Source organism: Hemiscyllium ocellatum, chromosome 48 (genome assembly GCF_020745735.1).
Source record: "Hemiscyllium ocellatum isolate sHemOce1 chromosome 48, sHemOce1.pat.X.cur, whole genome shotgun sequence".
Classification (NCBI taxonomy): Eukaryota; Metazoa; Chordata; class Chondrichthyes; order Orectolobiformes; family Hemiscylliidae; genus Hemiscyllium; species Hemiscyllium ocellatum.
In genome coordinates this window covers 21,748,658-21,774,822 of record NC_083448.1, presented here as the reverse complement: position 1 = coordinate 21,774,822, position 26,165 = coordinate 21,748,658, and the positions used below count along the sequence as shown (strand labels likewise).

At 44.6% G+C, this 26,165-nt stretch overlaps 1 protein-coding gene across 3 annotated transcripts in view; it reads right to left on the bottom strand.

Annotated features, from left to right (window-relative positions):
• Positions 1-25,115, bottom strand: part of LOC132836943 (vinexin-like) — a 53,609-nt gene extending 28,494 nt beyond the window's left edge. The window contains exons 1-12 of one of the 3 annotated variants that reach the window (XM_060856522.1): positions 24,930-25,115; positions 23,699-23,800; positions 20,037-20,346; positions 10,432-10,503; positions 8,757-9,017; positions 7,555-7,624; positions 7,165-7,277; positions 6,084-6,147; positions 4,885-4,926; positions 2,458-2,551; positions 1,451-1,565; positions 147-200 (exon numbers count right to left, since the gene is read on the bottom strand). In XM_060856522.1, coding sequence (XP_060712505.1) covers positions 147-200; positions 1,451-1,565; positions 2,458-2,551; positions 4,885-4,926; positions 6,084-6,147; positions 7,165-7,277; positions 7,555-7,624; positions 8,757-9,017; positions 10,432-10,482 — 864 coding nt within the window. In that variant the 5' untranslated portion in view covers positions 10,483-10,503; positions 20,037-20,346; positions 23,699-23,800; positions 24,930-25,115. The remainder of the gene's footprint in view (positions 1-146; positions 201-1,450; positions 1,566-2,457; positions 2,552-4,884; positions 4,927-6,083; positions 6,148-7,164; positions 7,278-7,554; positions 7,625-8,756; positions 9,018-10,431; positions 10,504-20,036; positions 20,347-23,698; positions 23,801-24,929) is intronic. The other 2 variants (XM_060856521.1, XM_060856523.1) reach the window with 2 other exon arrangements.
• Between the last annotated feature and the right edge of the window lie 1,050 nt (positions 25,116-26,165).

Sequence of the window (26,165 nt, the reverse complement as noted above, 5' to 3'; positions counted from 1 at the left end):
CTTTACCAACTTGTCCCTTCACACTTCTGGACAACTTTCAATGTGGGACAGAGAGGGTCAGAGGTGACAAAGCAAGACCCAGGCACCAGTCACCTGATTCAAACCTTCGTTTCAGAATACAGCCATGAGCTGAGGGAGTCCCTTACCTCGATGGAGTTTGAGAGTTTCCTGGTTGAAGAATTCAGAGCAGATAATTCAGCCTAAAATATTGGAAATGGAGCACCATCAATGCAGGCAACAGTAAATACTGAATGAACTCTCCCCCGCCCCAGCATACGGTGACTCCCTTGATGCCAATCCAGAGCCCTCACACTGTCACTCAGTAACTCCTCGGCCGGCCCCCCACAGCGCCCTGTGTTACTGACAGTATCCCCACTGATGTTAATCCCACTCCCTCACACTGTCACTCAGTAACTCCTCGGCCGGCCCCCCACAGCGCCCTGTGTTACTGACAGTATCCCCACTGATGTTAATCCCACTCCCTCACACTGTCACTCAGTAACTCCTCGGCCGGCCCCCCACAGCGCCCTGTGTTACTGACAGTATCCCCACTGATGTTAATCCCACTCCCTCACACTGTCACTCAGTAACTCCTCGGCCGGCCCCCCACAGCGCCCTGTGTTACTGACAGTATCCCCACTGATGTTAATCCCACTCCCTCACACTGTCACTCAGTAACCAGCTTGAAGAATCGTATATAATTTGCAAAGAGCCAAAACTTCTTGAACTCACAATGCTGATCTGAAGTTTCCAGTGGTCAGATCATCTCAGGTTAGGCAAAATATTTTGATTATTTGATCTGAGACAAACTGACCCAGATAAAAGGTTAGCTTATGTCAGAGGCTTCCAGTTTTCACAAACACAGTCTGAAGTTCTGCAGAGTGAAAGAGCTGAGTTCACAGTCTGACACTGATCCTGTGTCCCTCTCCCAAGAGATAGGCACAGCCAAACAACATTGAGATAACAATTCCCACCAAACAACAGAGAGAGACAGAGGGAGATACAGAGACATAATCAAAGACAAAAATAGAGACAGTCTAAAAACAGACAGGAAGAAGAGAAAGTAAAAAAAGAGAGTGAGACAATGGATTATGGAGAAAGGGGTGCAATAGGAGGACCGGGAGATAATGTGGGATAAAAGTAGAGTTGAGTGAGGAGTACTGAGGTGAAGGGAGAAAAAGGGAAATAGAGAGAGAAAGAGAGTGAGTTACAAAACTGCAGACTGTTAACGTCTTCCTCAGTATGGTCTTCTGGCTCATACTCCTGTGTGTGTGTGAGAGAGAGAGACAGGGACAGGGGGAATAGCTAGTGGCAGAGTTAGATAGATAGGAAGACAGAAAGAGAGAAGGGAGATGAGATATGGAGAGGAACAAATAGAGATACACTGTGCCAGAAAGAGAGAGGTGGAGCCAAAGAGGGAGGGAGAGTTGAGAACCAGAAAGTGACTGACCTGTTCCTCTGGCCCCTGCACTGTCCAGTCTCCTGGCTCATAGTTGAAGATGCTGTTGTGCTGAGCCTGCAGCCTCAGGCCTTCACTCTCCACTCCTCGGAGTTCCAACTCCTTCCTGCAGATCAGAAAGGAAATGCCAAATCAAGCGTTATGGTTGCTTAGGGAGATGAGAGCCAAGGCTGAGCATTTGTTGGAGAAACTCCACATTTCACAACATGTTGAGACTACAGTCTGTGGCTGAGCTGAACACAAACACATCGCTCACATTCCACAATCACTGTTTCATTGCTCAGTCACATAAAAGAAGGCAACATCTTCCCGCTGCTCTCTCTCTCTCTCTCTCTATTCTCAGCAGTTTGGCTTGCTGCCTGAAAAGGAACCTGGCCTCTTGCTCTCCCCCTCTGGGGTCTCCAGACAGGAAGAGGAGGAGGCCTTTCAGCCCCTCAAACTAGTCAGAGGCAAGCAGCAGAAAGTGGAAAGGGGAAAAGAGAGTGACAATGGGAAGGGAGAATCTGTGAATGGGGGGGTGGGGGAGTGCATGAGGGAAGAATGGGAGGCAGACGAAATAAGGGGAGGAGCGTGAGCAGCAAGGGAGTGAAAGGAGAGGGAGCTTGGAGAGAGATGCAGTAGAGAGAGTGAGGAGGGGCAATACTGGGGGGTGTTTGAGCTGTCTGGTCACAGTCTCCATGAGCAGGAGTGTTCTGAATCTGGATCAGATTCCTGGATCGGGCTGTGTACTGTGGAAGGAATGCATGCAGCATTCCCTGCTGAGAGAAGAAGCACTCAGCCAGAATGGTTGCACTTAACAGCTGAATTTAACCCCTTCACTGGCTTCCCCACTGTGCATCTGAAAGTGGTAAACACCTCCCACTGTGGCCTCTTCAGGAATATTTATTCCACAACGGGACTGTCAGAATGACAGCTGGTGTCATTTGAAAGGAATGAGTGTTTCCTCAAAGGGACAGGCATTAACCCTTCCCAGTCCAGAACTCCAACATATTGCCTACCAATGACTGAGGGTGAAATCTGGCTGAAGGGCATCAGAATCTGGAAACTCCACGTTTGTCAAATGCTGGAGCTCATCTCTGCATTGGGACTCTCCTGAAACACAAAAGGCTGAAATAAAGATGTTGGAAATACAGCACATCATCTAGGAAACCCCTTAACTGGTCCCACCAGATGATTAGTAAGACCATAAGAAATAGCAACAGAAGGAGGCCATTCAGCCCCTTAAGCTTGCTCCACCATTCAAATAGATCATGGCTGATCGAACATTCCTCACATCCATTTTCCTGCCCTTTCCTCATAACCCTCAATTCCCTGACTTAGCAAGAATTGATTTATCTCCACCTTAAATGTACTCAAGGACTCTGCCTCAACAGCTCTGTGGCAAGCAGCTCCAAAGATTCACAACCCTCTGAGAGAAGAAACTCTTTGTTGTCTCAGTCTTACCTCAAAATACCCAAACAGGATTTACTTGTATTTGGAAAGGCAAGGACTGATTAGGGATAGTCAGCATGGCTTTGTGCGTAGGAAATCATGTTTCACGATCATGATTGAGTTTTTTGAAGAATTAGCAAAGAGGATTAATGAGGCCAGAGCAGTAGATGTGACTTCAGTAAGATGTTCCACAAGGTTCCCCATGGGAGACTGGTTAGCAAGGCTAGTTTTCATGGAATACAGGGAGAACTAGCCATTTGGATACAGAACTGGCTCAAAGGTAGAAGACAGAGGGTGGTGGTGGAGGACTGTTCTTCAGATTGGAGGCCTGTGACCAGTGGAGTGCCACAAGGATCAGTGCTGGGTTTGCTGCTTTCCGTCATTCATAAGTAATGATTTTGATGTAATCATATGACGTATAGTTAGTATGTTTGCAGAGGACACCAAAATTGAAGGTTCATGGACAGTGAAGAAGGTTACCTCAAAGTTACCTCAAACAGGATCTTGATCAGATGGGCCAATGGGCTGAGGACTGGCGGACAGAATTTAATTTAGATAAATGTGAGGTGCTGCATTTTGGAAAAGCAAATCAGATCAGGATTTATACATTTAATGGGAAAGTCCTGAGGAGTGTTGCTGGACAAAGATATCTTGGAGTGCAGGTTCATAGTTTCTTGAAAATAGAGTCGCAGGTAGAAAGGATAGTGAAGATGATGTTTGGTATGCTTTCTTTTATTGGTCAGAACATCGAGTATAGGAGTTGTGAGGTCATGTACAGGACATTGGTTAGGCCACTTTTGGAATATTGCTTGCAATTCTGGTCTCCTTCCTATCGGAAGGATGTTGTTAAACTTGAAAGGGTTCAGAAAAGGTTGATAAGGACGTTGCCAGGGTTGGAGGATTTGAGCTATAGGGAGAGGCTGAATCGGCTGGGGCTGTTTTCCCTGGAGCATCAGAGGCTGAGGGGTGACCTTATAGAGATTTATAGAATCATGAGAGGCATAAATAAGATAAGTCTTTCTCTGGGGTGGGGAGTCCAGAACTAGAGGGCATAGGTTTAGGGTGAGAGGGGAAAGATATAAAAGAGACCTACGGGGCAACTTTTTCCACACAGAGGGTGGTACATGTATGGAAGTGGTGGAGGCTGGTACAAAGACAGCATTTAAAAAGCATCTGGATGGGTATATGAATAGGAAGGGTTTAGAGGGATATGGGCCATGTGCTGGCAGATTAGGTTAGGATTGGCAAGGAAGGGTTGAACCAAAGGGTCTATTTCCATGCTGTAGAGCTTTCGTTTTGTTTCACTGAAGAAGTGAGGCTGTCTGATGGTGACTGCAAAAGCTCAGTGACCAGTGAGAACGCTGGGCACTGTGCCCCACTCTGGCAAGTCTCAAGGGGAACCAACAGCAACTGCATACTAGTTACATGTTATGGTGATGCCTGTTGATTCAGTATCAGATCATTGGCTCAAAGACCTGAAATTCCCTCCCGAACAATACTGTGGCAGTACTTTTACCACAAAGTCTGCAAGAACACAACTCGCAGCCTCTTTTCCAAAGTGCAATAAGAAACTACAATGTTCAGTCCATTCAGCCTATGTTGGAGTTTATCAGCTTCATTCACTGACCCCTAGCAGTTTATTCTGGGGTGAACAAATTTCTGTGGAATAAATTCTCACCCAGAACAAAGGAAATTGAACATGAGAACTCCATCAGAACTAAAAAGCCACACAAAAATCTTGCAACTCATCACACACGAAGTGCACAAACATCGGAACACATGGAGACCATTCAGGCTCTCGTCACTTCAGCCCGTGTGGCCCCTGTCACCCTGACTCCTCACAGACGTCCACTTGCAAACACAAGGAACAGACCACATAACCTCTTTGTTTCTTGATATCAATCTCCCCAAAATGTCTCTCAATGTCAGTCTGCGCCAAGATTGGTGAGTGAGCAATGGCTGTTTTTGAAGGTAAAAGTTAATGAGGAACTTACCGTTTGATTGGTCTGTTACATCGTAGGCATCCAATTCATCATCTGTGAACAGACATTCGTCGGATCAATCCAACGCTTGATTGTGATTTCAGCAAAATAACACTTTGAAAAGAGAAGACTTATTCCTCCACTTTCACTTGATTCCCCTTTCCCCGGAATCCATTCCCTCCAGAATCCCCTACCCAGGGATCCAAGGATTGAGGGATCCATTCCCTCCAGAAGTACTGGTCACCAGTGAAGAAGACTGAGTAAAATAAAAGCAAATATTACAGACACTTGGAAATTTGAAACAAACAGAGAGTATGCTGGAGAAACTCAGCAGGTTTAACAGCATCTGTGCAGAGAGAAACAGAGCGAATGAGTTAAGTCCAGTATGACACTTCTTCACCAACAAAGGCAAAAATCACATGACACCGGGTTATAGTCCAACAGATTTATTTGAAGGTGCAAGCTTTCGAATAAACCTGTTGGACTATAACCCAGCGTCATGTGATGTTTGACTTTGTCCAGCCCAGTGTAACACTGGCACCTCCACATCACATCTTCTAAAGAAGCCACTTCCTTCTGAAGATCCAGAGTGCATCTCAATGGGCAATTCAAGGCCAAAACTCTCTCCAGCCAAACAAGCAACAAAGCCCAGAGTCTAAAGTCAGGTATTCAATGGAGAAAAAAATCTTTGGGGCTTTGCCTTTTCCAGCAGACACTGAGGCCCACTCGGAGGCATTCTGGCCTCTGAGTTAGAAGGCTGTGAGTTTGAACCCCATTGCAGACCTTGGAAATGTCACACCAGGCTGGAATGCCCAGTGTCAGTGAGGGAGTACTGTGCTGTTTGGATGAGCTATAAGGCAGAACTCCTATTTTCCCGCATGGATGAATGCCACAGATCCCATGGCTAAAACTGGAACTAGGGCATTCTGCCTAACCTTCATTTCTGAACCAAGGTCAGGAAAACAAATCATTGGATCAGTCTTCAGAGCTGCTTGCTGTGTGTCATCTCACTGTGAAGCACTTCAGGATGTTCTGAGATAAGGAAGGCTGTTGTCTAAATTGAGTCAATCTTTCAACTTCTGGACGACAGCTGCTCCCCCTGGCCGTGTTCTGTGTCCCTTCTCTCATCTTCATCCTCCCCTCCTTGCCTCTTCACCTTGTCACTCCCAATTCCACCTCCTTCCTCCCTGCCTGGTCAGTTTCTTAGTTACCTGTGGGTCTGCTGTGAATCTGTTGAAACATCATCCTGTACCAATCCTTTGGCTTGTTTACACTCTGTTAAAACACAAAACACAGCAAGAGTCAGACAGCAAGAACGAGAGAGAGAGAGAGAGAGAATGAGATGCACAGCTCCATCAAACGTGCAGCCTCTCACCCGAATCCGTATCTCCCACATATCTGAGAATCCCTACAGTGTGGAAACAGGCCCTTCAGCCCAACGAGTCCACACAGACTCTCCGAATAGTAACCCACCCTGTAACATTTTCCTTTCCTATTACTCTACCTTTACCCCCCCACCACCACCCCCCCACCCCCAAAACCTGACTAATGCACCTAACCTACACATCCCTGAACACCATGGGCAATTTAGCATGGCCAATTCACCTAACCTGCACATCTTTGGATTGTGGGAGGAAACTCACACGGACACAGGGAGAATGTGCAAACTCCACACAGACAGTTGCCCGAGGCCAGAATCGAACCTGGGTACCTGGCGCTGTGAGGCAGCAGTGCTAACCACTGAGACACTGTGCCATTCCATCTTCATGATCTTTATCGTATGGAGGTATCTTGGATTTTGTAAAAGACCTACAATCATGATGCACCTTTCACTCAGCATTACTAACAATGTTCAAAGCAAAACCAGGACCATTGTATTTGAACAGAAATCCACTGCAGATCCAAGTGGTTCAGGGTTTGCAGAAATAGTCTTCTGCTCTCAGCATTTCCATGCAGTCTCTCTATACAGCTGTGAACTCACATAGGAGAATCAGGATAGATTGGAGTAACACCCGAGGGCCTAAAACCCAGATTCTAGGTACTGGGAACGGGCAGACATCTGGAAATCGGGATTGTAAACGTGCCGTAATCCTAGGGTCTGGGATATGGCACAGGCAGTAACTGGAAATCTGGTAAGTTTGGATTCAGTGTTTTGACTGCATGACTTCACACTGGTTGCTGTAGTGAGCTTGTCCTTGACTTGCTGAAGTTATCTGCTGAAAGTATGAATATCAATGAGGAAGGCAAAGTCACAGTGAGTCAAGAATATTCTGTCACAAAATTCTCACTCACTGATCTGGAAGCAATAGGCATTCCGACTTCATCCATCGGGCCAGCACCTTCGTACTTTATCCAGATCTTTTCCCGTCGACCTCTGGTTTTACCCTGAGCTGATCCAGCCTCCACTGCAAGAGGGTTTGGAAGAACAAGCATTGAGCACAATAACTGCACAAACAGGGCAAACTGTACATAAACATAGAAAAGCTCATCCTCCACATCAAACATTCCCAGAATCAGGGAGACCAGACAGTTAGATAAACAGTCAAGCTTCCTTGACACTGCCCCATCAAATGCTCCAGGGCAGGGACAGCCCAGGCTTAGTTACAGAATAAAGCTGCCTCTACATTGTCGAAAGCATTAAGTCTTATGTCCTTCCCTTTGACATGTTAAATGATAACTTACCCCTGGCCTGATCGGGGGGTGCGACATCTAAACACGCCAAGTGTCCTTCACTTCCATTCATCTCTGGAACCTGGCAGAGACAGTGGAGGGACAGAGTGAGAGAGAAGAGGGGGCGAGAGATAAAACAGAGGGGAGAGAGGTAAAACAGAGGGAAAAGATAGAGAAGAGGGACCAAGGAAGACAGAGGGGAGGAGATGGGAGGCAGGGAAGAAGGTGGGAAAAGAGAGAGAATAGACAGGGTGGGAAGGGAGAGAAAACAGCGAATGAAATGCACAGCAGTGAGAACACGAAGAGCAACACAGTGAGACAACAAGATTGATAGAGGGAGAATAGAAGTAAGTGGGAAGGAGAAGGGGGAATGGGGAAGTGAGAATGATATATAAGCAGTAGGAAGAGCAACAAAACAATGTTTGAGAACATGTGAGCCAGACTCCATGAAGAAGCAACAATGAATGAATACACGAGCATGACTCACACCTTGTCCATCTCCATACCCACAGATGATTTGCCAGGGCTCTGGTCCCAGCAGGATTCGGGTGGAGCTCACCCTATCGTAACAGTTCCCTCCTTCCCTACTGGTGCCAACGTCCCATTATTCAAACCCAATCCCCCTACACTGATCTTTACCTCTTGCCATGATCAGAATGAATAAAAGGTCTGAATGGCTATCTTCTATGTTTCTAATTTTAGTAAAAGCTGAGGACACTGTATACTTTATCAACTGCTCTCTCCTCCTGTCCAATTACCTCTAAGGAATTATGCACCTATACATGCTCTGCTCCTGCAGCTTCTTTAGAGATGCACTCATTACTTTAGACTCTCAGCATTCCTCTTCCCGAAATCAATCACTTCATGCTTCTTTGCACTGAATTTTATCTACCATCAGTCTGCCCACTCCAGCACCTTGTCCGTATCTTTCAAAGGTTCCCACACTCTCTCCTTCACAGTTCACTAGGCACGAGGTTTCAAACTTGTGTGTGGTGCACCAAACTGACTCTGTAATAGCCACCAAGGGCAGCAAAGGTCCCAACATCAAATAAAAAGCTTATACCAGTCCACACAACAATTGTTCACCACTCCTCTCAGTTTCCTAACTCTCAGCTCATTTTGTATCCTTGCTACAACTGTCCCTCTTTTTCCAGGAGTCAAACTTCTCTGCAGCTCTGTGACCCTGTGTGGCGACTGTCACTGGGATTCATTACCAGAGCTGGATTGCGTGGTTCAGTCCATCCATTGATGGCTGTTCCTGGAGAAACATGGAGCTCCGTCTTCAGTTGATTCAAACGCTGCGAAGGGTCAAAGTCATCGGGTGTGGGCACACTGTCAGAGCTGGAGCAGGGAGGTGTTGCAGCTTCCATTGGTGACGGAATCCTCCTCTGGAAAGTTCCACCTGGTTGTTCAGCCAGCTGGACACTCGTGTGTTTGGAAACCAGGAAGATTTTGGGTTGACATACAGGCCCATCCTGAGAAAACAAGGCTCGTAAGTCAGATAAATGTTGATAAGGATCAGCTACCATGCCTGTATCGGAACCGATGGAAGGAACTTAACAATTGACATATTAAGAACTGCTGACCTTGAATTGAGGCAATGCGACACATTCAGAGGGTTAGTAACTGAGGGAGTGCTGCAGTTTTGAAGGGCCAGTACAGAGGGAACTGTGCACTTTTGGAGGGCCAGTACTGATTGCTGCACTGTTCTAGGACTGAATGGTCCATCTGTCAGTTCGTTGAAGGGTTCAGAAGAAGTTTAAATAGAAAGGAATCATCCTGTACATAGAGATCCCATGGAATCATTTGGGATATAGAGATAGCAAGGAATTGGGTGCCAGGGAGAACCCAGGAAAAGATGATAGCTGATCTGAAGAATGAAGGTCAGAGATCCCGGATTGGTTTGTAGACAGTGTGTGTGGGACAGTGGCATGATTAAAAGATGAGATAAATGAACAAGTTGTTCATGGCTGTGTTTTCATAGGCTGCCTATAGAATGTGATTGAGAAGGAATCGAGTTCCACAGGATGAGACGTCGAAAGGAGACGTGGCAGAGAGTGCAAATTCCAACAGCTGGTAAATGACAGGAGGAAGAGAGTTTGTCGATGGAACATCAAACCAATAACAGAGCAAAGTTCACAAGACAGAATGAATCCAAAAGATAGAAAAAAGCTGCTGTACTATCAGAGATCAAAGCTCTTTCCCAGAGACTAAGATATACATGTGTACTGAGGAAACAGGTCAGTTAGAGATGCACATACGCGTCAAGAGATTAGATTAGATTAGACTTACAGTGTGGAAACAGGCCCTTCGGCCCAACAAGTCCACACCGACCCGCCGAAGCGAAACCCACCCATACCCTTACATTTACCCCTTACCTAACACTACAGGCAATTTAGCATGGCCAATTCACCTGACCCGCACATCTTTGGACTGTGGGAGGAAACCGGAGCACCCGGAGGAAACCCACGCAGACACGGGGAGAACGTGCAAACTCCACACAGTCAGTCGCCTGAGTCGGGAATTGAACCCAGGTCTCTGTTGCTGTGAGGCAGCAGTGCTAACCACTGTGCCACAGTGCCGCCCAGATCTGGTCCATCGAGTGACAAACCTGTCGAAAAACTACACAGTGTCAGGAACTCTTGAGAAACTACACAGTGTCAGTGTGGGGTGCATCCACGCACTCTCCAAGTTGTGAATTAAACAGCAAACACAGCACTTCCTGCACTCGGGAATCTGTTCCAGCAGATATCAACAATCAATCTGGCTGGGACAGGAAGTGAGAATATTCAAAACTCTAACTGGAGGCAATGAACACAAAGTCTTCTGCCTGTCAGCATGAAGTAACAATGGTTAATAGCTTCACAAGCCTCAGGTATAAGATACTACTACCTGTGAATCCATTCTGGAAGCTGTGGGGAATGTTTGCTTCAGTTCCATATCTTGGCTTTCTTTATGGATCTGTACAGAGAAACATTGAAAGGGTAACTAAGAAAATGTAACAGCCAGTTTGAGGGCCATACACTTCCTTTCTCCAAACCCAGCACCAAGACATAAGGAAGGACACAGACTACAAAAAACACAAGCACCCAGTAAAGGCATTCTCAGCACCCAGAAAGTCCCACTGTCCAGCCACTCTGCAGGTAGATAATTCCAAGATCACTCCAGCCCACATGGTCATTGAGTAAACAAGGCTCTCATCAATACAACTGATGTTGTTCCCTGTAACACAATGTCTGGCTTCAGTGTCATGGTAACAGATGCTTCAGTGCCACACTGACTGACATACTAGTGTCACACCAGAGCACACAACAGGAGCTGGATGCATGCAGGTGCTTCAGTGTAAAGGCTGCTCAGAGTGTCAGTGTTCCCTGTCTGCACACAGCCCATTAGCAGGCTATGAATCCACATAAAGCCAGCTCACACACACACACAAAACAACATAAGTGTTGTGAGAGACATGCTGGGTCTCGCTGTTAGTCCAGTTAAGCACCAGAACCAGAATATATTTAGGAGCCTCAAAACAGGAGCAGAAGTGAACATCAAACAGTCTACCCGCCCAGGTTTCTCACTCCCTCTGACCAGGGAGTTAACAATGGATATGCTAGAAATCTCAGGACAGCAAACTGTCAGATACAATGGAACAGAGTGTAGGAAAATCCATCCCAATCACTTGCCCATGAGTGCACAGGAACACTGACACTGATCATAGGACCATAAGATATAGGAGCAGAAATTAGGCCATTCAGCCCATCGAGTCTGCTCCACCATTCAATTAAGGCTGATAAGTTTTTCAACCCTGTTCTCCCACTTTCTCCCTGTAACCCTTGATCCCCTAGATTCTCAAGAACCTATCTATCTCCGTCTTACATATACTCAATGACCTGGCCTCCACAGCCTTCTGTGGCAATGAATTCCATAGATTCCCCACTCTCTGGCTGAAGAAGTTGCTCTGCATCTCTGACCTAAAAGCTCTTCCCCTTATTCAAAGGCTGCGTCCTCAGGTCCTAGTCTCTCCTACCAATGGAAACATCTTCCCAATGTCCACTTCATCCAGGCCATTCAGTATTCTGTAGGTTTCAATTGGATGGCCCCTCATCCTTCTTAACTCCATCGAGTATAGGTCCAGAGTCCACAAACCTTCCTCATATATCAAGCATTTCATTGCTGGAACTCTGAACACTCTACTGTACTCTCACACACCCGCACAGACAGACAGACATACGCGGAGGTTTTTAGGTCTACATGCACAGCCAAACAGCACACATGATTGCTGCGTATTCGAAGGTAGCAAGTATCACTCCACTATTTAAGAAGGAATGAGAGAGAAAACATGGAGCTACAGACTTGCTACCTTTCATCAGTCAGAGTGAAAATGTCAGAATCTGTAAAAAAGGATGGTGCGAACAGGCAATTATACAACAATGATCAGGTTGAGCATTGTCAGCATAGATTTGTGAATAGGAAATCATGTTTAATGAACTTAAGGATTGGGACAGACTCAGTGAATGAGCAGAAACATGGCAGATGGAATATAACGAATGTGAAGTTACCCACTTTGGCTGCAGAGTGTAGATGTTGGACTCGGTGTCCTTGTTAAGTCACTGAAGGCTAATAAGTAGGTACAGCAAATTATTAAGAAGGCTATTAGAAAGTTGACTTTAATTCTGAGAGGATTTGAGGACAGCAGTGCTGAGGTCTTGCTTCAACTGGATATGAGCTTGGTTAGGCCACACCAGGAGTATTTTGTGCAGCTGGTTTCTTTACCTCAGGAAAATATTATTGCCAGCGTGAGGTTTGGGACTAGCCAGATACCTTACAGTCTTATCCATTGATGAGCAGGCTACAATTGGAAATAGAGACTGGTCCAACAGTAAAGTGGCATTTTCAAATAGTCTGAGCTGACCTCCAATGGCCAGTAATATGAAGTGCATCATTTTGAATCTATTTCTGGTTCACCAGACTTATTCCCAGGAAGGTGGAACTGTCCATGAAGAGAGACTTGGTGGACAAAATGGATCTGTATTCTGTAGAGTTCTGAAGAACTTGAGCTGATCTCATTGAAAGTTACAAATACGCGAAGGGATAATTACATAAGGTAGAGGCAACTCAGATGTTTCCTTGGTTGGGGGAATCTAGAACTAGGGGGACCATTTAAAACTAAGGGGAAACCATGTTGGGCTGAGATGAGGAGACATTATTTTACTCAGAGGGTTGTGACACTTTGGAATTCTCAATGTCAGAGGACTGTTGAGTATATTTAATGCACAGATTGATAGGTTTCTGATTACCAATAGTGTTCAGAGCTATGTGGATGGGGTGAGTAAAAGGCATGGAAGTTTGCAGTCTGTCATGAATTGAATTGTGGGGCAGACTGAATGACCTACTCCTGTTCCAGTTCCCCACCCCACAGATACACATGCACTCTCTTCTCAAATTCTTTAGATTTTTCTGTCACTTTAATACCGGAACAGAAAAGTTTCCTTCAGTCTCCATGGTGATAATCTATAGCCACAATAAACTGTGGTTATTGTGATTAATAAGTGGTAAGTGATTTCAGGAGCTGTGACCATTATCAGGAGGACTGGATTTGTTCAGTACAAGCCCAGCACAGTGTACACACTTATCTGTTGAAATTCAAGGAAATATTGCCACTCAAAACCCAGAACTCGTGATGAGTCATCAGAGATCACGAAAAGTATGAAATCAAAATGTGATCCTGATATTTTTTGGGGCAATTCCACCACGGTTACTCTTTAAAGGACAAATCATCTTTGCAGATTACAATCATTTGAAAACAGGTCATCCCTGTGGTGACCTTAATGAATAGAGTGAGCATTGAGGGGAACTGACAGAGACATTAAAATTTGTGGTGATTATGAGGGTTGGGATGAACTACATCAGGACTGAGGTTATTTTTACTTTGCTGCACTGAAAGAATTTTATAACTAAATTACTTACTCAGTGCAATTATTGAGTTACTGACTGACTGAACATACAATTGAACATACAATTACCACTGACTGAACGTAGTAATAAATTCAGTTGCTGCCTCAATTTAATCATTAATCTCTTTCCAATTTCTTTGCAACAGGATTTGAAACATCCATTTACTGCTTGGTGGAAATCATAGAGTTATTCAGAGCAACTGGTGATGAATAAAGTGCTTCAGATGATAAATTAATAATCAAAATAGTGTTGAAATGGATTCAAATTATGCATTTCATATTACTGGCCAAAGGAGATCAGCACAGATTATTTGAAAAGGTCACTTTATTACTGGGTAAAAACTAGGTAAAAACCCGAAACGTCGATTTTCCTGCTCCACAGATGCTGCCTGAACTACTGTACTTTTCCAGCACCACTCTATTTCACTTTATTACTGGAACAAACAACTTCGGCTCTATCTCCAATTGTAACCTGTCCGTCTACGGATAAGACTGGAAGGTATCTGGCTTCCACCAAACCCCAAGATACTTTTTGACAATAGCATATGATGCATACTGGAATAATAATTACAACAGAAGTCAGGAAGAACATCTCAATAGCAGGATAGAGGCAAAAGTTTGTAATAAGGAAGGCTAACAGGAAGAATGAGGCTACATTAAAACAAACATTAAAACATTTGGTGAACTTATTAATAGTGAAAGATTAGCAAAGGATAGAGTGGGGGCCCATAAGGAACAAGCAGGGTAAGCTGCTTATTGAAACAAAGGATATGGCAAAGGTACATCATGAGTACGTTGCTTCTGTTTTTATCAAAGTAGAAAAGCGTAACAACGGCCCAGTTGACAATGTGTGTGTTCAGCAACTGAGCAATACAGTGATAGATAAAGAAGAGTTGCTAAAGAGGCTACCAGGACTCCAGGTAGAGATGTCGCCAGGCCCCGATGGAATGCATTATAGATTACTGAGACAGAGGTGAGGAAGCGAGTAACGAAGCCGTTGACAGCAATTTTCCAGGCCATTCTGAACACAGGATTTGCCCCAGGGGACTGAGGGTTGGAAATGTGACACTGTTGTTTCAGAAAGGGTCAAAGGATATTCCAGCCCACGACAGACCCATCAGCTTGATCTCAGAATGGGAAAACTCATCTAAGCCATAATATGGGATAAGATAAATATATGCTTGGAGAAAAATAAGTTACTACTCCACAGTCAATGTAGCTTTGTCAAGGGAAGGTCATATCTGACAAATTAATTTGAATTTTTGATGAGGTTACACAGGTAGTGGATGAGGGCAATGCTGTGAATGTTGTACATTTGGACTTTCAGAAATCATTTGATACAGTGCCCCAAGGTAGGTTGGTCAGCAAATTAGAAACGTTTGGGATTGATGGGGCCTTGGCAACATGGGTTAGAAGTTGGCTAAAAGATAGTGTAGGTAGAGATGGATATTTTCCAGATTGGAGACAGGTTGAAAGTGGTCCCCACAGATTGGTGTTGGGACTCTTGCTTTTACTATTTATGTAAATGATTTGGAGATGGGTGTTAAAGACAAAACCTCTAAATGTTCAGAGGGAAGATAGTGAATTATGAGGACGACACCGAGCGACTTCTGAGGAACACTGACAAGTTGGCCAAATGTTCTGACACCTGGCAAATGAAGGTTGAGAGTGTGGTGCTAAAAAAGCACAGCAGGTCAGGGAGCATCCAAGGAGCAGGAGAGTTGATGTTTCAGGCAAGAGCCCTTCACCAGGATGATACCTGATGAAGGGCTCTTGCCCGAAACGTTGATTCTCCTACTCCTCAGATGCTCACTGACCTGCTGTGTTTTTCCAGCAGTACACTCTCGACTCTGATCTCCAGCATCTGCAGTCCCCACTTTCTCCCATCTGGCAGATGAATTTCAATGCAGAGAAATGTGGAATCATGCATTCTGGTAAAAGAAACATGAAGAGACAACACAGGCTAATGGTACAATTCTGAGGGGAGTACAGGAACACAGGGAATCCACATGCATAATTCTGTGAAGGTGGCCAGGCAAGTTGAAACAGTTATTAAGAAGGTTTATTCAATCCTTGGGTTCAGAAATAGAGGCACAGTGTATAAAAGCTAGGAAGTGATGCTAAAAATAAACCATTGGTCAGCCCACATTTAGAGTATTGTGTTCAATTCTGGGCACCTTAGCAAAGGAAAGATGTTAAAGCCCTGGAGAGAGTGCAAAGGAGATTGAATAGAATGATATCATGAATGAATGAGGGACTTTAGATACATGGAAAAATTAGAGATATTGGGCTTATTCCCCTTGGAGCAGAGAAGATTAAGAGGAGACCTTACTGAGATATTCAAAATTGTGATCAATTTTGATAGGGTAAAGAAAAATATTCTGATTTCACTAGTTAGTAATAAGGGATCACAATTTCAAGATTTTCAGCAAGAGAGCTAGGAGTGAGATGAGGAGAAACTTCTTTACTCAGAACTGTTAGGAATGCACTACCTGGGAGAGTGGTGGAGGCAGGTTCCAAAGAGAGTTGGATACATATTTCAAAGAGATGAACTTAGAGAGCTACAGAGGTAGGGCTAGAGAACAGGACTCGCTGGGTCACTCTATTCAGAGCGGGGTCAGAAACAGTGAGCCAAATAGCCTCTTTCTGTACTGTAAAAGTCTATGCTTCTTTGCCTAATGGGTGAGGTCAGAGTGACTACCCTTGAAACCATGGCAGCATTTGACTAGGACTAGAACATAGAACATAGAAAAATACAGCGCAGTACTGGCCCTTTGGACCTTGATGTTGCGCTGATCCAAGCCCACCTAACCTACACTAGCCCACTATCCTCCATATGCCTATCCAATGCCCATTTAAATGCCCATAAAGAGGGAGAGTCCACCACTGCTACTGGCAGGGCATTCCATGAACTCATGACTCGCTGAGTAAAGAATCTACCCCTAACACCTGTCCTATACCAACCACCCCTTAATTTAAAGCTATGCCCCCTCGTAATAGCTGACTCCATATGTGGAAAAAGGTTCTCATTGTCAACCCTATCTAAATCCCTAATCATCTTGGACACCTCTATCAAATCTCCCCTAAACCTTCTTTTCTCCAATGAAAACAGCACCAAGTGCCTCAGCCTTTCCTCATACGATCTTCCTACCATACCAGGCAACATCCTGGTAAACCTCCTCTGCACCTGTTCCAATGCCTCCACATTCTTCCTATAGTATGGCGATCAAAACTGCACACAATACTCCAGATGCGGCCACACCAGAGTCTTATACAACTGCAACATGACTTCAGGACTCCGGAACTCAATTCCTCTACCAATAAAAGCCAGTACGCCATATGTCTTCTTCACAGCACTATTTACCTGGGTGGCAACTTTCAGAGATCTGTGTACATGGACACCAAGATCCCTCTGCTCATCCACACTACCAAGTATCTGACCGTTAGCCCAGTACTCCATCTTCTTGTTACTCTTACCAAAGTGAATCACTTCACACTTACCTGCATTGAACTCCATTTGCCACCTTTCTGCCCAGCTCTGCAGCTTATCTATATCCCGCTGGAACCTGCCACATCCTTCCTCACTGTCAACAACTCCACCGACTTTCGTATCATCCGCAAACTTGCTCACCCAGCCTTCTAGCCCCTCCTCCAGGTCATTTATAAAAATGACAATCAGCAATGGTCCCAAAACAGATCCTTGCGGAACACCGCTAGTAACTGCACTCCAAGGTTAACCTTTACCATCAATTACTACCCTCTGTCTTCTTCCAGCCAGCCAATTCCTAATCCAAACCTCCAACTCACCCTCAATGCCATACCTCCGTATTTTTTGCATTAGCCTACCATGGGGAACCTTATCAAACGCCTTACTACAATCCATATACACCACATCTACCACTTTACCCTCGTCCACCTCCTTAGTCACCTTCTCAAAGAATTCAATAAGGTTTGTGAGGCACGACCTGCCCTTCACAAAACCATGCTGACTATCCTTGATCACATTATTCCTATCCAGATGTTCATAAATCCTATCCTTAACAATTCTCTCTAAGCCTCTGCCCACAACAGAAGTGAGACTCATCGGCCTATAGTTACTAGGGTTATCCCTACTCCCCTTCTTGAACAAGGGAACCACATTTGCCATCCTCCAGTCATCTGGCACTATTCCTGTAGACAATGAGGACATAAAAATCAAGACCAATGACTCTGCAATCTCCTCTCTTGCTTCCCAGAGAATCCTAGGATAAATGCCATCAGGCCCAGGGGACTTATCTATTTTCATCCTTTCCAGAATTTCCAACACCTCTTCCCTACATACCTCAAAGCCATCCACTCTAATTAATTGTGACTCAATATTCACATCAGCAACAATGTCCTGTTCCTGAGTGAATACTGACAAAAAGTATTCATTCAGTGTCTCCCCAATTTCTTCAACCTCCCCGCACAACTTCCCACTACTATCCTTGACTGGACCTATTCCTACCCTAGACTAATGTGGCACAAAGGAGCTTCAGCAAAACTGGAAATGAATGGGAATGAGGGAAATGACTCTCCATTGGCTGGAGCCATATCTGACAGGAAGGAAGATGGTTGTGGTTGTTGGCGATGGCTGGGCCTAGGACTCTACCCTGAAGGACTCCTGCAGTGATGTCTTGGAGCTGAGATGACTGACTTTCAGACCTAAGAGTGCACTTGGGTTTCTATTTACATGTAAAAAGTGAGGTCTGCAGATATTGGAGATCAGAGCTGAAAATGTGTTGCTTGTTAAAGCGCAGCAGGTCAGGCAGCATCCAAGGAACAGGAAATTCGACGTTTCGGGCAGAAGCCCTTCCTGATGAAGGGCTTTTGCCCGAAACGTCGAATTTCCTGTTCCTTGGATGCTGCCTGACCTGCTGCGCTTTAACCAGCAACACATTTTCTTTTCTATTTACATGGCAGAGTTAATAATGCAGATGAAATGGTTAATGCTGTATATTGGAGATCTCTTCCTGCATGTCATTGGGCTATCTCAAAACTTCATACGGGTAATATTGTGATGCTGAATATTACAAGCTGAATACAAGCAGTGGTTAGCACTGCTGCCTCACAGCGCCGGAGACCCGGGTTCAATTCCCGCCTCAGGTGACTGACTGTGTGGAGTTTGCAAATTCTCCCCGCGTCTGCGTGGATTTCCTCCGGGTGCTCTGGTTTCCTCCCACAGTCCAAAGATGTGCAGGTCAGGTGAATTGGCCATGCTAAATTGCCTGTAGTGTTAGGTAAGGGATAAATGTAGGGGTATGGATGGGTTGCGCTTCAGCGGGTCGGTGTGGACTTGTTGGGCCGAAGGGCCTGTTTCCACACTGTAAGTAATCTAATCTAATTTAATCTGAATTGTGACTACTGCAGGTTTAATTTTGAATATTAGATGCTCAATATTGTGCATTTCATTATCAATGCTGTTCCCAAGTTTTATAACAATACAGTTATAAAGACTAGTACAAGACTCCACTGTGGAGTTCCTGAGTGGCCAATACACAGAATTCAACATGTTATTGTATTAGATTCTGTTTCTCTCTGAGACACACTCATTCCCCGAGGTGCCACTGCTTGGATCCGGCAATTGTGTATAGCTTTCCAAGTGGCCAATATTACTCATTCTTTTCCATAACACTGAGCCAAACCACACACACATTTATTGCAAAGGGACTCTGAATTTGGAAGACAGAGAGGGCTGGGTTGATGCAGAACTATATACCAGTCTTCTCTCTGGATTAATTTCTCACAGTCAGGGCACCACAGGAAAAACTTACAGCTCTGTCACACCTTCCACTTCTTCTTGGAGAGCTTTAAGTAAGTAGACAGTGAACAAAAGATTTTCACAAAGATTTTCACTGTTTTAATGGGCAGACACAACTGCCAATTAGTGCACAATAAGTTCCCAAAAACAGCACTGAGATAGCGACCAGCTAATCTGACAGACAGATGTTAGCCAGCGACAGAATGTGCCTGTACCATTTTTTATATCCCCACATGAGGCTTCAATTTAACAGCACCTTCTCAACACTGACTCTCTGACAGCACAGCACTCCAACAGTGTGACACTCCGTCAGTAATGACTATCTGACAGTGCAGAAATCCCTCAATACTGACTTTAACAATGCAGCACTCCTTCAGTACTGACAGTGCGGAACTCACTCAACATGGGGCTAGGACTATCAGTCCTGCTCATTATGCTGGAGTTTATCAAGAGGCACCTGAAGTTACATCATTGTGGTGAAGAAGTGATTGGTTCTGATCATGATGCCTACTCTAGTTGAACAGCTGCCCTCTGTCTATATGCCACATTATGAGGTGCACAAGCCATTAAGTGTGAGGACACAGTTAACTGGCCAGCACATCAAACAGCAATTTGGTTATTAGTTCAGCTCTGGTTACTGGTACTCAGTTAACCAAACAACATCCTCAAACCACACGGCTGAACAGCAACAAACCACACTGACCCATCGATGAGAGTCAGCACTGGAACTCACCCCTGGATAATCAGGTTTATATAATAAAACTCACCAAGATTGGACTCCAGTCTGTAAATCACTGCCAAAATCTCTCTGTAGTCTTGCTACTGAAGGGTTAAAGCCAAGACTGCCAGTTCACTGAGCTGTGTGCGTCCATTCAAAGCTGTAGCTCAAGGGATCAGTGACTCACTGATCAGTTCCTGTGCCGCCCTCTGTGCTGTTCCTGGCACCAACTCTGTGAAACTTTGTAAAAGTAAAGTCCCTTCCTTTGTGGGAGAGAGAGCTGAGGCCAGCAGACAAGTTGGGTTGAAGGCAGCCCCTCTTTCCCTCAGTTGTTCAATCAGTGGCACAGTTCTTGGCAGCTGGGGTAGAAGAAAGTGGGAGAATTGAGCAATGTAATTCAGGGGAAGTCTGTCGTTGCTTAATTAGCATTATTGTTTCATGCTCACGTGAGCTGCATCAAGCTGGCGTTCTTAAAGAAAGAGCATTGGACTTAATATTTACACAGGCCTCACTGCACTGTGTGTTTGTGGCAAGAACCACAACTTGGAGATCCAAGATTCAGGTGTGGGTTGCTGAAGCAGCGAGGGAGGTGGGATGGCAAAGATGTTGGAGAGGGAGGAATGGAGAGTGTTGGGGAGAGGAAGGGCAGTGTGAGGTGTGTGATAGGGTAGGGTCATGGGGTAGCAGAGTAGGGTGGCAAGGGATGCAGTTAGTGCATAGGTGGGAATGGGTGAGACAATGATGATGAATTTGTTCTGATCAGAAACAACATTGAGCGAAGACAGTAATGATCTACATTGGGGTCTTCACTCAAGCTCGAATACCCATTGACCTAGATGCTCAATGAAGCTAGCTATCTGAGCAAGGGACATGAGGAGTAGCTGTCAGAGCAGCATCATGGCAGAACACAATAATTTTCAACATAAGCGTGAATGAAGTAGATAGAGGCTCTCCCTTTCCTTCTGCAACTCCACTCACTGGTGTACTCAGTAAGTCACATCCAACAGAGTGTCAGCGATAGCTCATGTCACCCCAGAGTCTGAGTACTCACTCAAGACACTAGAGCAAATACAGTCATGGACTCACAGAGATGTAGAGCAAGAAAACAGACCCTTCAGTCCAACTTGTCCATGCCAACCAGAGATCCTAAATTAATCTAGTCCCATTTGCCAGCACTTGGCCCATATCTCTCTGAACCCTTCATATTCATATACTTGTCCAGATGGCTTTTAAATGTTATCATTGTACCAGCCTCTGCCACTTCCTCTGGCAGCTCATTCCAAACAAGCACCACCCTCTGCATTTAAAAGATGCCCCTTAGGCTCCCTTTAAATCTTTTCCCTCTCACCCTAAACCTATGCTCACTAACTCTGGACTCTCCCACTCCAGGGAAATAATTGTGTCTATTTACCCTATCCACGTCCTTTATGATTTTATACATCTCTATAAGATCACACCTCAGCCTCCGATGCTCCAGGGAAAACAGTTCCAGCCTGTTCAGCCTCTCCTTAAAGCACAAACCCTCCATTCCTGGTAACATCCTTGTAAATCTTTGCTGAAAACTTTCAAGTTTGACAACAACATTCCTATAGGAGGGAAACCAGAATTGCACACAATTTCCCAAAAGTGGCCGAACCAATGTCCTGTACGGCCGAAACATAACCTCCCAACTCCTGTATTCAATGCTCTGACCAGTAAAGGAAAGCACACCAAACACCATCTTCATTATCCAATCTGCCTATGAGCCTACTTTCAAGGAACTATGAACCTGCACTCCAAGGTCTCTTTGTTCGTTAACACTCCCCAGGACCTTACCGTTAAGTGTGTTAGTCCTGCCCTGATTTACCTTTCCAAAATGCAGTACCTCACATTTATCTAAATTAAACTCCATCTGCCACTCCTCAGCCCATTGGCCCATCTGATCAAGATCCTGTTGTAATCTGAGGTAACCTTCTTCGCTGTCCACTACACCTCCAATTTTGGTGTCATCTGCAAACTTACTAACTATACCTCCTGATTTCACACCCAAAGCAATTATATAAATGGCAAAAAAAAAAGCAATTTTTCCAAATTTTCACTTGATACAAAGCTAACTGGGAATGTGTGCAGTGAACAAGACATAAAGTAGCGTCAGGAGAATTTAGACAGGTCTAACAATTGGGCAAAAACATGGCAGATGGAATATAATGTTGAAAAATGTGACATTATCCACTTTGGTAGGAAGAACAGGCATGCAAAGTATTTCTCAATAGTGAGAGACTAGAAAGTGTAGATGTTGGGACTAGGGTCCTTGTTGATAAATCACTGAAGACTTAACAAACAGGAACAGCAAGTTATTAAGAAGCCTATTGGAATATTGTTTTCTATTCTAAGAGGATTTGAGGACGGGAGTAGTGAGGTTTTGCTTCAATCGGATAAGAGCTTGGTTCGACCCCATCTGGATGCTGTGTGCAGTTTTGGTTTCCTTACCTCAGGTAAGATATTATTGCCACCGAGGGAGTGAACAAAGGTTCACCCAGACTTACTCCTGGGATGGTGGAACTATGCTGTGAAGGCAGACTGGTTAAACTGGGTCTATATTCTCAGGGGTTTTGAAGAAAGAGAGCTGGTCTCATTGAAACTTTGGGTATACTAAAAGGGATAGACAGGCAGATGCAGGAAAGATGTTTCAACTGGTTTGGGAGTATAGAGCCAGGGGACACAACTTAAAGATAAGGAGAATTTTTTTCACTCAACGGTGCTGAATTTTGGAATTCTGTATCATGGAGGGATGCGGTATTTCATTCCTTGAACATATATAAATACATTGCTGATTGTCAATAGCATGCAGAGTTATAGAGAGTGTGATTAATAGGCACTTAAGTATTTAATCAGCCATGATCATATTTAATATTACAATAGATACAATGAGCTGAATGGCCTAATTCTGTTCAAATGTTCCTGTCTACATTGACGCATGTCAGTACTGAGCGAGTGCTGCACTGTTGTCAGGTCAGTACTGAGCGAGTGCTGCACTGTTGTCAGGTCAGTACTGAGCGAGTGCTGCACTGTTGTCAGGTCAGTACTGAGCGAGTGCTGCACTGTTGTCAGGTCAGTACTGAGCGAGTGCTGCACTGTTGTCAGGTCAATACTGAGGGAGTGCTGCACCTCAGATGTAATTTTTTGTTACATGAGGCACTTAACACCACACTGTGAACTCTCTGAGGTTGACGTAAAAGATTGTATGGTGTAGTATGAAGAACAGGATCACTCTCCATGGTGTCCTAGCAAATTCTTATCCCTGAAGCAACACCACGAAAGACAATCCCCAGTTATTATATCCTTGCTGCTTTCTGTCATCATTATATTTCCTGCATTCTGACACTAACTGCAATGCTTCATCTGTTAATACCTATTCAAAACTCTTGTCCAGGGAAATGCACTTTGTTCTTTCAGAAAAAGTTACCCATTTCAACTGGAATGTCCCACTGCTGTGTGTAAGCTGCCTCCAAAGGAAATTTTTTAATAGAAATTTCTACCCAACATGTACAGGAACATTACAACACATTTCTGAAACAGGTGGGACTTGAACCCAGTCCTTTGGGACATGTAAGGAAACTGTCACTGCACCACATAAGCCCTAGTAAGTTTACTTCTGTACTGAGGCCAGTTAAGGCCATTTTCACCAATGGAGTTTACAAATCCGCCTCATCACGATTGTAATTGTCTTACTGTCAACAATGGCCAAGATATCCAGTTCCCATTTGGTTCACTTTGTAGATTCCATACAGACCCAGAAAGGCTGTGAACTGCTGATCATCTCTCGCCAAATCCCTGCCCAGAAACAAAGCAATAAAGTCTGTATTCACCAATCGGGCAACAACGCCTCTGACCCTCTTATACTAAACAAGTCAGAAATTACGTCGAAGAAAACTGGGACAAGAATGAAATAGACATCTTGGAGTGTGCACACAGACACACACAAAAAAACACAAACAGACACATGTACAACTGACATAGATGAAGAAACACAACAATGAACAGACATTCACACCAATATGAAACACAGACAGATAAATCCTCGGCATAAACATAAGATTACGCACATGTAAACGTTCACCCGTTCACATACACGTGTGTGTGCACACAATAACACAGTCAAGTATGCTTGCACAGAAAATCAAACACACAAATACATTGCAAAGTACACGCATATATACAAACACTCAAAATCAAATCCAGGAACACGCTCCAGAAGCACAGACACAAAGATCTATAACATGCAGAAAAAACACATCTACATTCACAAATGGACACAATGTTCACCATGTTCACCTACATAATGAAACACATGATCAAACTGACACGAATCTGCTTAAACAGTAGGAAAGTCACAGCCACTGAGAGGGGCTCACTGGTACTGAGACACACTTTCAGATGTGTTAATACTGCAACACAAAGTGAAAACCAACTCCAAAACAGACACCGAGACACATATTGACACACTCACAGACACTGTGACACAGACCGTAACACACACTGACACACTCTCAGACACTGCGATACAGATTGGAAGAGACTGATACGCTTTCAGACAGACAGATACAGTGATACAGACTGTAACACAAACTGACACATTGTCAAAAGACAGTGTGATACAGATGAGAAAGATACTGATACAATCTCAGGCACTGTGATAGACTGTAACACACACTGACACAGACAGACAGAGTGATGTAGACAGTAACACACACTGAAACATTCTCAGACAAACTGATACAAAGTTGTACACACCCAGAGCCATTCTATTCTGATCACACACAGTTTGTTCATGAGACTCTCAGAAACAGATTAGAAGCAGCACACTGGTGGCTTCTGACAAAAACTGTTTATTCCAAACCAGCTGTGGGAATGAGAAAGACATTTCAGCTGCGCCAAGAATCTAGTTTAAAAATTGACTTACTGTTGCTCTGGCTGTGTTTCAGATGAGCTGCACTATGGTTGCTGACTGGCTGACTCTGCCTCCCTCGCTTCACCAGCTGGTCTAAAGTCCTCTTCTCAAGTTCGGCTTTTGATTGTAACTATTTCCTGTCACTCGTGAAGGACAGTGAGTTTGCTTGTGTGTGAATGGAAGTTGAGTGTGTAAAACATTTTCATTTGCAGCAATGAGCGAGAGCAGAGAGGCTCAGCAGATTATTTACATGGAATCTGGCCCACGTTCAGAGCAATGAACTGGACATTAACTCACACAGTGCCTCTCAGAACCCTGCTGACAGAGACTGCTACTTCTGATTCTCCTGGGTAGGCTGCTTCGGGACTGGCTTAGGGTTCAGTCAGACTGTACCCACTGTATGAATATCTTCATTCACTGTCAGAGTCAGCACCAATAGCATAAGTCAGTCTATTGCTCCACACATACATGGCATCATTTTCCATTACAGTCAATCACAGCTGACTTAATTTCTCCTTTCCAGATGCATGGACTGGTGACACAGGAGAAGGATTTCTACATAAGCCTGCAACTTCTTCATTTGGCATCACTTCACTCAACACAGAGGGCCAGCCTTTGGATTTACCATCTGTGACTACAGCCCCATACTGAGTAAAACAAACCCACTGCAACTCCTCTCTGTCCCACACTGGGCAGTGACCATGCCCCTCGCCTCGCCACACACTGGGCAGCGCCTGCTGCCTGATACAGTCCCATTTTAAACACGCCGCTTACCCATCGGATCCAAGGACTTACGCTGGTCTGGGTTGGTTCAGAAAATAGCTAAGCTCAAATAGAGAAACCACCCAGAACACAAACAAAAGTTGGTTCTTTCAAACGATAGGGTTGAAAAATTAATCCTGACTGGTGGATTGGGACCTGGGAATGAAGCATAACCTGGTGAAACTTTGGGAAGTTGGAGGAGTGGTTGGATAGGTGGCAATGAGAAAGTATGAGGTGATGCACTTCGATTAGCAGTAAATAAAGCTCACAGTGTTCTCAGCTTTAGTGATGGGGCATCGAATACAAGAGCAAGGAGGTGATGGCGAGCTTGTATAAGACACTTGTTAGACCTCAGTTGGAGTAATGTGTACACTTGTACATGTCACATCAGAGGAAAGATGTGAATGAATGGAGAGAGCATAGAAAGGATTTAACAAGAGTGGTTCCAGGAATGAGAAACTTCAGGCATGAGGATAGGTTGAAAAT